The following is a 12,695-nucleotide window of genomic DNA, read 5'->3' as shown; positions in this document are numbered from 1 at the left end:
TAGAACTGTTTTCTCAAGGAGCATCTCACGAGAACATGGTCTGAGACACACCCTGGGAGATGCTACGTGCTGGAAGGGTTTCAGAAACCGCTAGTTGAGATGGAAAAGTGTCGGACGGGCTCATTGCTTCTCCAGGATGCCGCTTAGAGTGTCTCTTCCTCTCTGGGGTGAGGAGATGTTTATTTTACTTAAAGTATGTCTCTCTCTGCTAACAGTTCTTACTTGTTGAGCCAACTTAGAAGCCCGCCTAACACGGAGCTGAAGCCCACGCTCACAGGACCTCCCTGGGGAGGGTCCATGCTCCCTGCTCCCAAGCCGCCACCGCCTGGTGCCTGCTGTGGAACTGAGCCCCTGTGTCCTCTGTTGGGGAAGAGGGAATTTCTGTCAGAAACCTTTAAATGTCTCCGGGTTGCTAGCCTGGGAAACCTTCCTCTAATCCAGTAATCCAGTCTGAAAGGAGAAAGAGGAGGGGCCAAGGACTTTGCATTTAGGCAACTTTGTGACTCTCGGGAGAAGGAATAAACCCAGTGGGGTCAGACCGAAAACAGTTACTTGGGGGCCTGGATACCAGGTCCCCTGCATCAGGCGTATGTGAAACTCAAGGGGGGTCGGACGGGAGGAGCCAAATACATGCTCTGTTGTGCACACCCGGTCCGGTAGCCACTGGACCCTGGGGCTGTCGAGCATTTGGGGTGTGACTAGCGCGGCCGAAGAGAGGAATTTTACTTGGATCTCCTTTTGATTTCTTTCCATTTGAGCAGCCCATGTGGGGATTATGTAGGGCAATACGGTCTAGATCCGTGTTGCTGATGCTCTGACGGTAGGTCTATTTAGAAGGTAAGGCAGAGAGATACTGTATTCTCAAAGCGGTCTTGGTTCACAACAAGGGACGTTAACCCAACCCTGGGCGGGGCACGTGCACATGTAGGAGGACATTACTGGTTGCTCACAATGCGTGGGGGACACAGCCAGCATTTAGCGGGCGAGAGTCAAGGAAAGCTAAGTGACCTGCAGCGAGGGGAACAGGTCCATACAAAGAATTGCCCTGGCCAAAGTTAACGCCTCCTTACTCTCCACCGCCCCCCCCCCCCCACCCTTCCCCTCACCACCACCGGAAGAACTGAAAGTAGCCCAGGACAGAGCCTTCAGGAAGTCCCAGTCCTGTTCACGTCGACTACATAATTTTATGCTAAAAGAGTAACGACACGTAAATAAATATAACCAAGGGTTTGCCTACAGAATGCACGATTCAGAGAGACACAGAGCTGCAAGTTTTCATCTGAGTGGTAACTTTGAATCCTAATCAGCCATCCTATAGTTTGTTCACAGTCCCTGTGAGCAGTAACTTTGGAGTTGATCTGTGCGAAGCACGGCCCGCCCTCGGCCACAGACCCAGGCGCCCCCCCCCACCGGCAGGCTCCCTTCAGGCCCGCTCTAAGCTTGCTCTGCAGCGCCACCTGGTGGCTGGAAAATTCTAACCCTGGAGCCCTGGAACTGTCCTGATAAACCTAAATTATTATGCCCCCCAAAGGGAGGAGAGAAATGAGCAATAAATAAAGGTTCCATTCCAGAAATGTTTTCTCGCGGAAAATGGCATGAGGCGTGTCTTCAGAGCTCTGTTCCCAGGTGAAATCTGGGGAGGGTTTGAGAGGAGCGTCTTCATGAGAGCACGAACCCTGCAGCAGGCCTTTCCCAGGAGGACGTCCTCACCTCCAACACACGGCCCCCCACCCCCTACCCCCAGGGTCCGGGGAAAAACCGTGGCTCGGTCTGACTTGGGTCTACGGGCTTCCTGCCTCTCACGTGGGTAGATGGCTTCCCTCAGCCCTGGTTGGAGGTCTTCTTCACTCTCTGCTTCTCCATCAATTTTCCAAGGCTCCTTCCAGATGGACTGGCCATGTGCTCTCCCTGCCCTGCTTCCCCTACTGCATCTCTAAAGTGGGAGGCCTCCGGCTCCTGTGTCAGTTATCAGACAATCGGCGTGCAGAGACTGGGTCTGAGGACATTTCTTTATTTCTTTTTTTATTTTTTAAAAATGTTTATTTTTGAGAGATACGGAGACACAATGTGAGCAGGGAAGGGGCAGAGAGAGAGAGAGGGAGACGCAGAATCCTAAGCAGGCTCCGGGCTGTCAGCACAGAGCCCGATGCGGGGCTCAAACTCACGAACTGTGAGATCACGACCTGAGCCGAAGTCGGACGCTCAACCGACTAAGCCCCCAAGGGGCCCCGGTCTGAGGACATTTCTAGAGGGCACCCAGAGAGGCCGACGTGTGCCCCGCACTTGAGAAGGCGGAAGAGAAATCACAACGGGAAAACCATGGACACAGGCAAGCCAGAATCACAGCCGGCAGAGAAGCCCCCGAGGGTCTGTTGGTAAAGTACGAGAATCCTGTCCCCAGCAGCCCTTCCCTGGCATTCCCATTGGGTCTAGGGCTTGGCTACGGCAGACTGATAAAGTCTGGGTCCCCTTAGACCTCCCCACTTTTCCCTCACCCCCAGGGGTGTCTCTTAGCTTAATAATTCAAGGAAGATGGATCATGAGAAGGGGTCGGTATTAGCATGAGAAGTGCTATTTGTGTTTATTTACTCTGCACTCGAGAGCCTGGAAGGCCTTGGCCCCCTCCCGCTAATGACAGTGACAACATCTGCACTCCTATGGGTCCATCGTCAGCCCCCTTCTGGAATGAAGATCCACAGGGCCCCTGAGGAACTCCTCCAGGATGGAATAACATCTGGGATGCCAAGAGCGAGAAATGCGTACCTGACCTGAAGCCCTTGCTTCCCAGCTGCCACGGGTCTGGGCTGGGCTCCGGCACTTTTGGCCTTTGGCAGGCGACCGGTGCGATTGCACAGGGTCCACGCGCAAAGGGCCCCACGCCTGGGGTCATCTTGAATTTCTCAATAATCTTGTCTTTGGAGGTGTCTTTTGTAAGCCAATCTGATGGGATAGTGGGGGATGTGCCAGGGCCTTGGCGCCTTGGCTCATGCGGGGTCCGCCTCCCCATCGTCATGGGAAGGCTTCTCAGCAGCCGGCTCCCTGCCCCTGCCCACCGACCTGGGGCCGCCTCTGCTGGGAGGGCGGCCTGAGTGTGGGAAGGGTCGGCGTCAGGCATGCATCCCTGTGCAGAGGTGCACGGCAGGGCCAAGGCCCCATGAGGGTCTGCTCCAGAAGCACCCACATTGAATCGCAAATGCAAACACTATGATAGGCAGAGAGAGAGAGAGACACACACACGCAAAGAAACAGAACTTTTTTTTTTCTGTTTTTGAACAAAGGGGCCTGTTCTTTCATGTGGCACTGGGCCCAGAAAAATCGAGTTGGCCCTAGCTAGAGAAGGCCTCCAAACTCCAGACTCACTGGGGCTGGGTATGGGTAGCCAGCAGCTGTGGGGCAACTCACGGCAGCCTTGAATTTCTAGGTCATTTGGGGATCCTTGCATTTCCTCCCTTGTGCAGCTGTCCACAGGCACACCACTGATGCAGGGGGATGCAGGAAAGGGGGGGCAGGGCCACCGCTCACCATCCTGGGTAGCCACACGGTAACGTGCCAACCCATACATCCCGGTTGAGTAAGCACCAGCGGTGGGAGAAGTCGCCAGCGTCACAATGGCAGTTGGGTCCTGATAAATCTTAATACTTCCGTCCCATTCATCTTTCTTCTCGTGCCTTCTGCACCCTTCTCGGATAACACAGCTACAGAAACCCATTGCTTTTGCCAAGAGAATTGGTTAGGATTATCGCATTGCAACGTTTAAGCCAATGTTCAGCTCTGAAGATACAAGTCCGGACGTGCCTCTCATACGTCTGCCAGGTGACAGGACGGTCCAGCTTCCGGTGGGGTGTTCATCTGTCTATATGCCCACAGAAGCCACGGGTACGGCCCCGGAGCTAAGCGGCTTCTGTAGAGGTGTGGATGAGACAGCAGAGGATATGAAGAGGAAAACATTCAGAGACCGAGCCGTGGAAGATGCTGGAAAAACGCAAGACAGCTACAAAGCGACTTCCAAAATACGGGAAGAGATCAAAACGTGTTGCTCATTCTACAACGCTCTACACATCACAGTTCAATTTTGTGAGTGAGTTCACGTAGCATGCTTGACGTCAGCCCTGAAGTTAGAAATATTCATCTGCACGGTTCTGGGAGGTATCACTCTGCCCCAGACATTTTATAAAGCCTCCCTCATCAAAATCATATTCAATCAAATCTCAAGAAACATTTGCTAACATCACAGTTAAAAGGAGCTATTGGCCAAAGGACTAAACCTAAACACACCAAAAAGGTGAAACACTGGTTTCATTTTGAACAGAAATCTTCTGCAGGGGGACTTCTGCAAGCCGCCCATGCAATAAGCTATCGGAATGTCGCCTGTTCTCACCATCAAGGTCGTAGGTGCAAAGGAGGCAGGATGTTCCGCTCTCTTGAACTGGGAAGCCCAGGTTCTAGAAAGAGCTTCAGAGAGGCTTGAAGAGGAAAGGCAAGGTTTCTGTGTACAAGTTCTAAGATTTGAACAGCACAGCTCGAACCAATTTTGTTTTCAGATTCTCCAATCTCCGCCCCTCTGATGGATCGCCCCTGTGAAATCAAAGCCAGACTGGACCTCAGCTTCGAGCAATAAAACAACTTCAGGGTCTGGCTCTGATATCTGGAGAACTTGCAGCCTGAGACTCACCCAACATGGCCTCGCTGGGCTCTGGAAGGCAAATAGCCGAACGCATCTCCGTGTGCTCAGGTATTTCTCAGAGCCTCCCTGAGGAGGCTTGTGTCCTACGAGTGCCTTGGTCTAAGATCTAGGGAATGTTCAGTCCCTCTAAATGAGGCATGGAGGGACAGGGAAAACAGAGAAGCTCCTAAGTTAACATTTCATGACCTTAGAAATGCTACGTCTACTGGGTTTGAAAGCACTGGATAAATATTGGCTAATACAAATTAAGAGTGACAAAGAACAGGACCAGAGACCAGCCAATTTCTTTTTCTTTTTTCTAATTTTTTTTAATGTTTATTTGTTTTTGAGAGAGACAGAGCATGAGCAGGGGAGGAGCAGACAGAGAGGGAGACACAGAATTAGAAGCAGGCTTCAGGCTCTAAGCTGTCAGCACAGTGCCCGACGCGGGGCTCGAACTCACAAACCGTGAGATCACGACCTGAGCCGAAGCCGGACACTCAACCGACTGAGACACTCAGGCGCCCTGAGACCAGCCGATTTCAGTAAGAGCAAACGGAATAACATTTGCTGAGTGCTTTTGTTCCCGTATCTATTAATATTTATTCAGTGCCCACTATGTGCCGGAAATTGTTCTGAAAGACTCACAGGTGAGGGAGAGAATGAAGGCCCTGCTCTCATGGCGGCCGTATTTTAACCTAATGGAGTTCACATTTTCTTCACAATTCGTACACAAAAAACACATGCACACATGCCGTAATTCCAAGTACTGAGAAGCACTAGGAAGCAAAATAACACAGGATGAAGAAAGGGCAATCTGGAGAGTGAGAACAAATCCCACATTCTCTGGGAGGGAACGAACGCTAATTTGCTCAGCTGGAGTCAGAAGCCAAGTCTGGGACCAAACCACTGTGGCCAGGAGGGTGGGGACAGTGTCTGAACCTGACTGCTGAGGGCCCACCACACAGCCTGCAGAGGGAGGAGGGAGATGTTGGGCTGTCCCCCCACTCCGCCCCCAAGTTCAGAGCCACTGGTCCTGGTCTGAAGGCAGGCAGAGGTCAGCCTCCAAGAGATCACGGGGCAGTAGAGGACGCAAACGGAACTGTGGGAGAGGCCGGCAGGCAGCATCCTGGGTACGCAAAGCCCGAGGGCTGCGGCCCATCAGTCAGTCTAACAGGGAGGTGCCAACAGGCACAGAGACACAAGTCTCTAGCAGAGATTTGGCCTCAGTTGTCATCTGGCCACAATGAGAATAAAATGAAGTCTTAGATCAAATGACTTACACCGGAGTCTGAAATGCAGAAGTTCGCAAGGAAGTTTGGCTGTCAAAATTGGAACGACTAACTGACCTTTTCTCTCCCAGAGTTCATGATCTCATTCATCCCTGAGCACCCGCTATTTGTCAATTACTCCGTGAGGTGCTTTGCGTTTGAGAACTCACTTTATCCCCCAAGCCCCTTTAAGTAGACGCCATGAGGCTCCTGTGGTTAAGTGAGGAAGCCAGCTTGCCCAAGATCCACAGCAAGTCAGCTGGGAGCACCGCGGGCCGGCTTGTCCAGGAGCCTGGCTCACCAGCGCCGCACAAAAAACACAATATAGCTTCCGTCAACTCTTAACAGTAAAGTCATACACGCTTTTCGAAGACCAACTAAAACACTTTACAACAAAACGTGCCTTACTCCAGGCTTATATTCTTACAGAAGTAGTAACATTTTTCAAGAAAAATTTCTTGAATAATTAGTCAACTTCTGCACAAATCCTGGGACAGTCTTTACGTACAAAGATGCACTGGAAACCAAGTTCATTCCTGCTTTGTGTGCATCACAGGTCAGCTGAGGGCTCTGCTTACGGCTTCCGCTCTCAGGGCGGGACGTGGGAGCATTCCGGATCTGAGTGGCAGGGGAAAGGGAACTCGTGAGTGTCCCCCCAGCAGTAAGTGGTCTGGCCTGGAAATGATGCACTTGACTTCCACCGCCTCCCTTCGTGAAAGAATTACTCTCTTGGAAGAGGTATTAAAGTCTTCCACCTCAACAAGCAGCAGATAGTACAGTATTATACTAACTGGAGGATCAGTATCTTAAAAACTCAAATAGTTTAACTCCTAAAGGTACTTAACTGACTCCCAAAGAGCAGAATACAAGACCTAACAAAATATTGTTCTTGTATATGTATGGCTGGAAATCACATAAATGAGACTATGTTCTTGGAAGAAAGGAAATAAGTAAAGCGAAATGAGTAACAGTAATAATCATACTTTCATATCATATATATATATATCATAGTTACAGATTTTATTTTCATAATATCTTCCCACTGAAGCAATAATCTACATTTCTGTAACAACACATTTAATGTTTTCTCATCAAAGAACTGGAAAAAATAGGAAGGAAGCACAGATTCCATACACAAATACCATACATACTCTATGTACAAACAAATTCAATATATTAAATAGATTTGTAGATCGACTTCACTTACAATATAACAGAACACCAAGTATTCAATTCTGAGCATACTCATGCAGACTTCCACTTTGGTAAAAGTGATGGCGCGAGCTCTGCAAAAGGTTTTCCTGTTGTTGTAAACACACGTTTCCCACTTCGGACCACACTCAGGATACAGACTTCCGTGCGTGGAACACTAAACTGCATGAGGATGGAACAAGGGCTCTTTCCTGGACACCACAGCGTGCGTCCTGCACGTCAGTCCCTGAGCATGGGCAGGGAGGGGGAAGGAGGCTGCACTTGGAAGAAACAGAGCCTTTTACATTGCTAAGGGTCAGCTGCCCTGCGGATGCAGAATGCACTGAATCACTCCTCGTTTTTAGAATGTAAAAGTTACCGATTTTTCCAAGGCTGCGATGGGTAATATGGTCTTTAAACAAATAGTCTAAAGTATCTTTTAAGTGCTGCCAAATCTGTTTAGACAGATGGTGACTGAGCTCACAGGAGCGTTAATATGAGGCTCCCGAAGTTTCCAACTAGATCTAAAGGGCACAGCAGCAATGGCGGGATCTTGGCAGCATTCTAGTATGTCCTTCAGTACAAATGTCTAAGTGCAGCTTTACTGAGATTGTTCAAAGTTAATCTCCATACAGTCAGTGAAAATGGGCTGCTACCAGAACTAGGAGAGCAACTTGGGGAATCCAAACATTGTATTTGTTAGTATTTTAAATAGGGTCTTCAATAAATCTGTCTCCCCTCCCACCCACCCCCACCCAAGAGCACCTGCCACATGAAGGTAACGTCCTGGCTAAGCCCTCCTCTCCCTCGGCTAAAACCATGGCTAAACACCACACATCGTGATGGATCGGCCCTGGGGTCTTCAGGGAGCAGCGAACAGACACACACTGCACTCGCATAAGGCCGGGCTCTGTGAAGACAGGACACGCGGACAGGAAACCACCCTGCCCGCAGAAGGCACCCTGCTGCTGACCGGTGCCTCTTTCCGCTTAGCAGACTAGGAGACAGAGGTGAAAAAGGAATGCTTCAAAAATAATCTCTTAGGAATACCCACCAGGACTAAAATGCTGGCAGTCAGTCCTTTAAACAGAAGTACTTCAGAAACCATTCTTCCCTCTCAGCTAAATGTCTATGGTATATGGCATTCCCACGTCTAGTTACCGTCCGGTTACAGCTCTAAGTGAATCGAAAATTATTTTGGAGGGAAGAAATGTTCTAGACTGCTGGGAATTAGAATGCATAAAAACAGTCCTCATTAATTCCCATTTAGTCAAAACCAAGTGGATTTGGGGAGAGCCGCTGTGTTTTTTTAGGTGGAAAAAATGCATTTCAAAGAGGAGCTAAATATGTCTTCAAAGGATTCAATTTACGTGTAAGACTTTAAATGTAACTGTCATTGGGCTAAACAATATTGTAAGGCTCAAAATAGCATCCTGTCCCAGTCTTGCCTTGGAAAAGACTTAGATTTAATAATTTAAATGTATCTGATATCACTGGGGATAAATCTCCTTTTCAAAACAAAAGTTTAAAATACTACTTTGTTTAACCAGTAAACTTTACTTTTAGCAGCAATGATTAAATAAAATGCAAAGAAAATTCTCTAACAATAAATTAAAAAAGCCCAAGAGAAAAGAATTTCTATGTCTACTGTCCCTTTTGTTTAGAACATCATTTGTGGCCTGCAAATTTCAAAATCAACTGTATTAAAATGTGACAATACATTTACCTGTTCATTCTTGCTGGGTGTCTCAGAAAGGCTCTTACGGACAGAAAAAAAAAAAATGTTCTCAGGTAGTGGGTACAATGGGTGACTTCGCAAAATGATGACTAAAGATGAGTCTTTATTAGCATTTTCAAAACCATGACTGCAGTGAAGTCTGGATCCCCTTAGACAAGGTCCAAGTCCATGAACGGCACGTCAGAAATTTCCTCTTCCTTTCCGCGGAGCCAAGACCCTAGCACAGGCCTCCGGCGTACTCGTCCTCGTCTTCCTCGGTGGCAGGGGCAGTGGCGCCTTCAGACTTAGCCTGTGGTGCTGCAGATTTCTTCTTGATTCCCCCTCCTGGAACCACCAAACTCAGGCCCAGCTTAGCATACTGTCAACGACAAAACATGTTCTCAGGAGCTGGATGACCAGAATCTCAGTGTGCCACGTGTCAACAGTAGTTATCTATACGAGACAGATCTTAGTTCTCTACCAATACTACCATTTAGATGGACGAACACCCACAGCACAACCCACACTGCTCTGCCAGCGGATGGCTCATGACCGTGACGTGACAGGTATGCAACCAGTAAAAACATCAGTTCTCTGCCACACCTAGGAATCTGAGATCATTGGGACCCGCTAAGTAATACTGGCAGGTACCTACAAAATAAAGATCTGTGCAGTAAATGAGAAGTTAAGCTAGAGACAAATTCTTCAAAAATCATCAAACTTACAAAAACCTACAGAAGAATTTATCAAGAAAAAAACCTATATACATCATTCCAAAAAACCGAAGGTCTTAAGCTGCTCTAACATCAAATCAAATAAACAGGGGCTCATCAATCTACTGAAAAGGGAAGCACACAAGGGAGACCCACAGACACGGCTCGCGCTCTGTATACGGCCCTGTGCGAGGCTGTTTCCCACATGCATATCTATTCTTCGAGACAGGTGGGCAAGACAGGGACCTGCTGCTCCATTCTTACAGATGAGTTAAGTGAGGCTTCCAGAGTTCAGGAGTTCAGTAATACCCCGTGTCACACAACCAGCTGTCACGGAAGTGGGCCTCCGACAAGGCCCCTGAATTACAAAGGCCACTACCTGAGGAGCTTCTTTCGGTGAAGCCTAAAAGAAACTCAAACTAAGCGACCTGCAGAGGTCTACGGGAGGAAGGCAAAGCTGAGAACTGGAACCGAATTAAAAACTACAGATATGGTCAACAGTTAGAAGGCTAGATAAATGGCTGTGAACCCACATGGCTGACATCTCAACAGTCTAAGACTATGGTGAAATTCAGGGCAACTGCCGCATTCCTTGTCGGGCAGTAGCCGGAGGTGAAAAATAGAGGGGGAACATCTCACACGCCCACAGGAGAAAAATGATCTCACTAGAAGCCTCCACCTTTGAAGGGGAAAGAAAAGAGGCCACTTACATCATTGTCCATGTACTTGAAAAGGGGCGAGTTGCAGACCTCCGACACTTGGTCTTGGTCTTGCTGGTCATAGCCTTCAAGGAGCTGCTCCAGGGCGGCGCAGTCCTCGCTCCCGCTGAACCCTGGAATGCTGCGGCAAGCACGAGTCACACGTCTCCACCTGCCCCCCGGCCATCCTGCCCCCCAGCAAATGTTTGGCAATATCTGGAGACATTTTTGTTAACAAGTGGGTGGCGGCCCGGGATGCCCCAGACGCCCCACAAGGTACAGGACAGGCCAGACAGCAAGGAATTATGTATGCGCCCCAAAATGTCAGCAGTGCCCAGGCTGAGACCACTCATTTGAACTACCTTCAGTAAGACATGATCCTCCTGTAACATATAATCTGAGAACATTTCTTTACTCCTTTTTTTGTTGTTCTTTTTTTCTTAGAAGGCAAACAGAACAAAATCATTGAAGTCATTCACTCCCACGAAATCCCCAGGAGAAAAACACAGGGAAGATCCGAACTTGTCAAAATCCTGCTGAAGTGGTTAGGGAAGTCCCACCACCACTATGAAATGTATTAAAAACCAAAAATGGCTTCAGGACCAATAGCAGCTGTCTAAGCAGTGGTCTGACACTGAGAACTACAGACGTTAACACCGCACATCCGGGCAGCGCTGCCTCCGTCTTACCTGTAGCTCTCTCTGACGCACCTCTCCGCGGCCACGTAGTCACTCCTGTGCAGGTGAACTAAGACTTGAGCGATTGTCTTCTAAAACAGAAGAGGTGATTACGGCCCAAATTTACATCTGTTTAGCAAAGTCAATCCCCTGACATCTGGAGTCATACGGAGACTTATAAATTCTTAGTAGCTTCCACAGGACGCGTGAAGGAAAACACACAATGGCACAGGTCAAACTGTACTGTGCCCACGAGCCACGCAGGGTCTTGCTAAATGAAGGCTGATTTAGGGGGTCCGAGGCAAGCCTGCAATCCCGCTTGCTCCCAGGTGTCCCAACACTGCCAGTCTGAGGACCACACTGAATAACACAACTTAGAACACAACTACCACACGCTGTAAGAAAACGTCTCTTAGGTATCTACATAGGCTCAATCTTGAAAAAAGGAATGAAAAAGAGGGGAGACCTGTGACGCCACAATAATACTCTGGAATTCTTAGACAGTAGGAAAAAGACAAATGAATGAATAAAAACTTTAGGTAATAGGAACAATACTATCTATAAGCCCACAAAAGCATCACGAAGACCAAAGATATGACTGATAAGATCTTATCGGCAGAACGGCTCTTCAAAACGGGTTTTTCAATCTTCTTCCGTTCTTCAGACAACTTTTACTGATCCATCTTTAAGTTCACTGTATCTTTTATCATCTCCATTATCAGATTAAGTTCATCCAATATTTACTGCAGACACTGCCTTTTCAGTTCCAAAATTCTCATTTAGCTCATCTTTAGTTTTTATTGAAAGAAAGAAAGAAAGAAAGAAAGAAAGAAAGAAAGAAAAGAAAGAAAAGAAAAGAAAAGAAAAGAAAAGAAAAGAAAAGAAAAGAAAGAGAAGAGGAAACAACAGTCCTTTTGTCTATTCATCTGTTTGCCTTTCCACCTCATGGGCCAGTTGCAACAGCTGCTTCAAAGTTGTGAAGTTGTGGGGCGCCTGGGTGGCTCAGTCAGTTGGGCGTCTGACTTCGGCTCAGGTCATGGCCTCATGGTTTGTGAGTTCGAGCCCTGCGTCGGGCTCTGTGCTGACAGCTCAGAGGCTGGAGCCTGTCCTCAGATACTGTGTCTCCCTCTCTCAAAAATAAATAAAACATTAAAAAAAAAAAAAAAAAAAGTTGGGAAGTTGTGACCTGGTAATTCCTACATCTGGGGCACCTCTGGGTGGGCGTCCACTGTCTTCTCTTGAAAACTGGCCGACTTCCTGGCTCCTTCTGTGTGGAGTGCTTTGGGGCTGTATCCTGGACACTGTGGATGTTATGCTGCATAGACTCTCCTAGAGTTCTCAGGGGAGCATGGATGCTTTCAGCAGGCAATACCGCAGGCAGGCTCAGACTGCAGGTTCCGTCTGCGGCTGGCGGGCAGTGGCTCTCGTCTTCAGCGCCTCTGCCCTGCCGCTGCGGCTCGGCCCCAAGCAAGAGTCCTGCCAGGGTGCTGTGGGCCCTGGACAGCGGTCAAATCTTACTTCAGCTCCCAAAGCCTATGCCCTGCTGCTCTGGTCTGTCCGGCACACGCGGAGCTGGAGAGTAAACCCAGGACTTGTGTGGGCGCCTGCTCACACCCACACTCGGGATTCCCTTCTCCTTCCTGGGCGTTCTACCTTGCTCTTAGCTCATCGTCCCAGCTCCTCTGGCCAAAGAGACTGATAAGCCTCTCGCGGTGTTTCATCTGCCTGCACCATCGTCACAGCCGATGAACTCACCCTCAGAACA

The 12,695-nt window shown here is 48.7% G+C and overlaps 1 protein-coding gene across 1 annotated transcript in view; it reads right to left on the bottom strand.

Moving 5' to 3' along the window:
• Nucleotides 1-6,931: 6,931 nt before the first annotated feature.
• Nucleotides 6,932-12,695, bottom strand: part of NAPG (NSF attachment protein gamma) — a 28,454-nt gene continuing 22,690 nt past the window's right edge. The window contains exons 10-12 of the mRNA XM_030336224.1: nt 10,943-11,022; nt 10,266-10,395; nt 6,932-9,221 (exon numbers count right to left, since the gene is read on the bottom strand). Coding sequence (XP_030192084.1) covers nt 9,081-9,221; nt 10,266-10,395; nt 10,943-11,022 — 351 coding nt within the window. The 3' untranslated portion in view covers nt 6,932-9,080. The remainder of the gene's footprint in view (nt 9,222-10,265; nt 10,396-10,942; nt 11,023-12,695) is intronic.

This window comes from Lynx canadensis, chromosome D3 (genome assembly GCF_007474595.2).
Source record: "Lynx canadensis isolate LIC74 chromosome D3, mLynCan4.pri.v2, whole genome shotgun sequence".
Classification (NCBI taxonomy): Eukaryota; Metazoa; Chordata; class Mammalia; order Carnivora; family Felidae; genus Lynx; species Lynx canadensis.
This window is presented reverse-complemented; position numbering and strand designations above follow the sequence as displayed.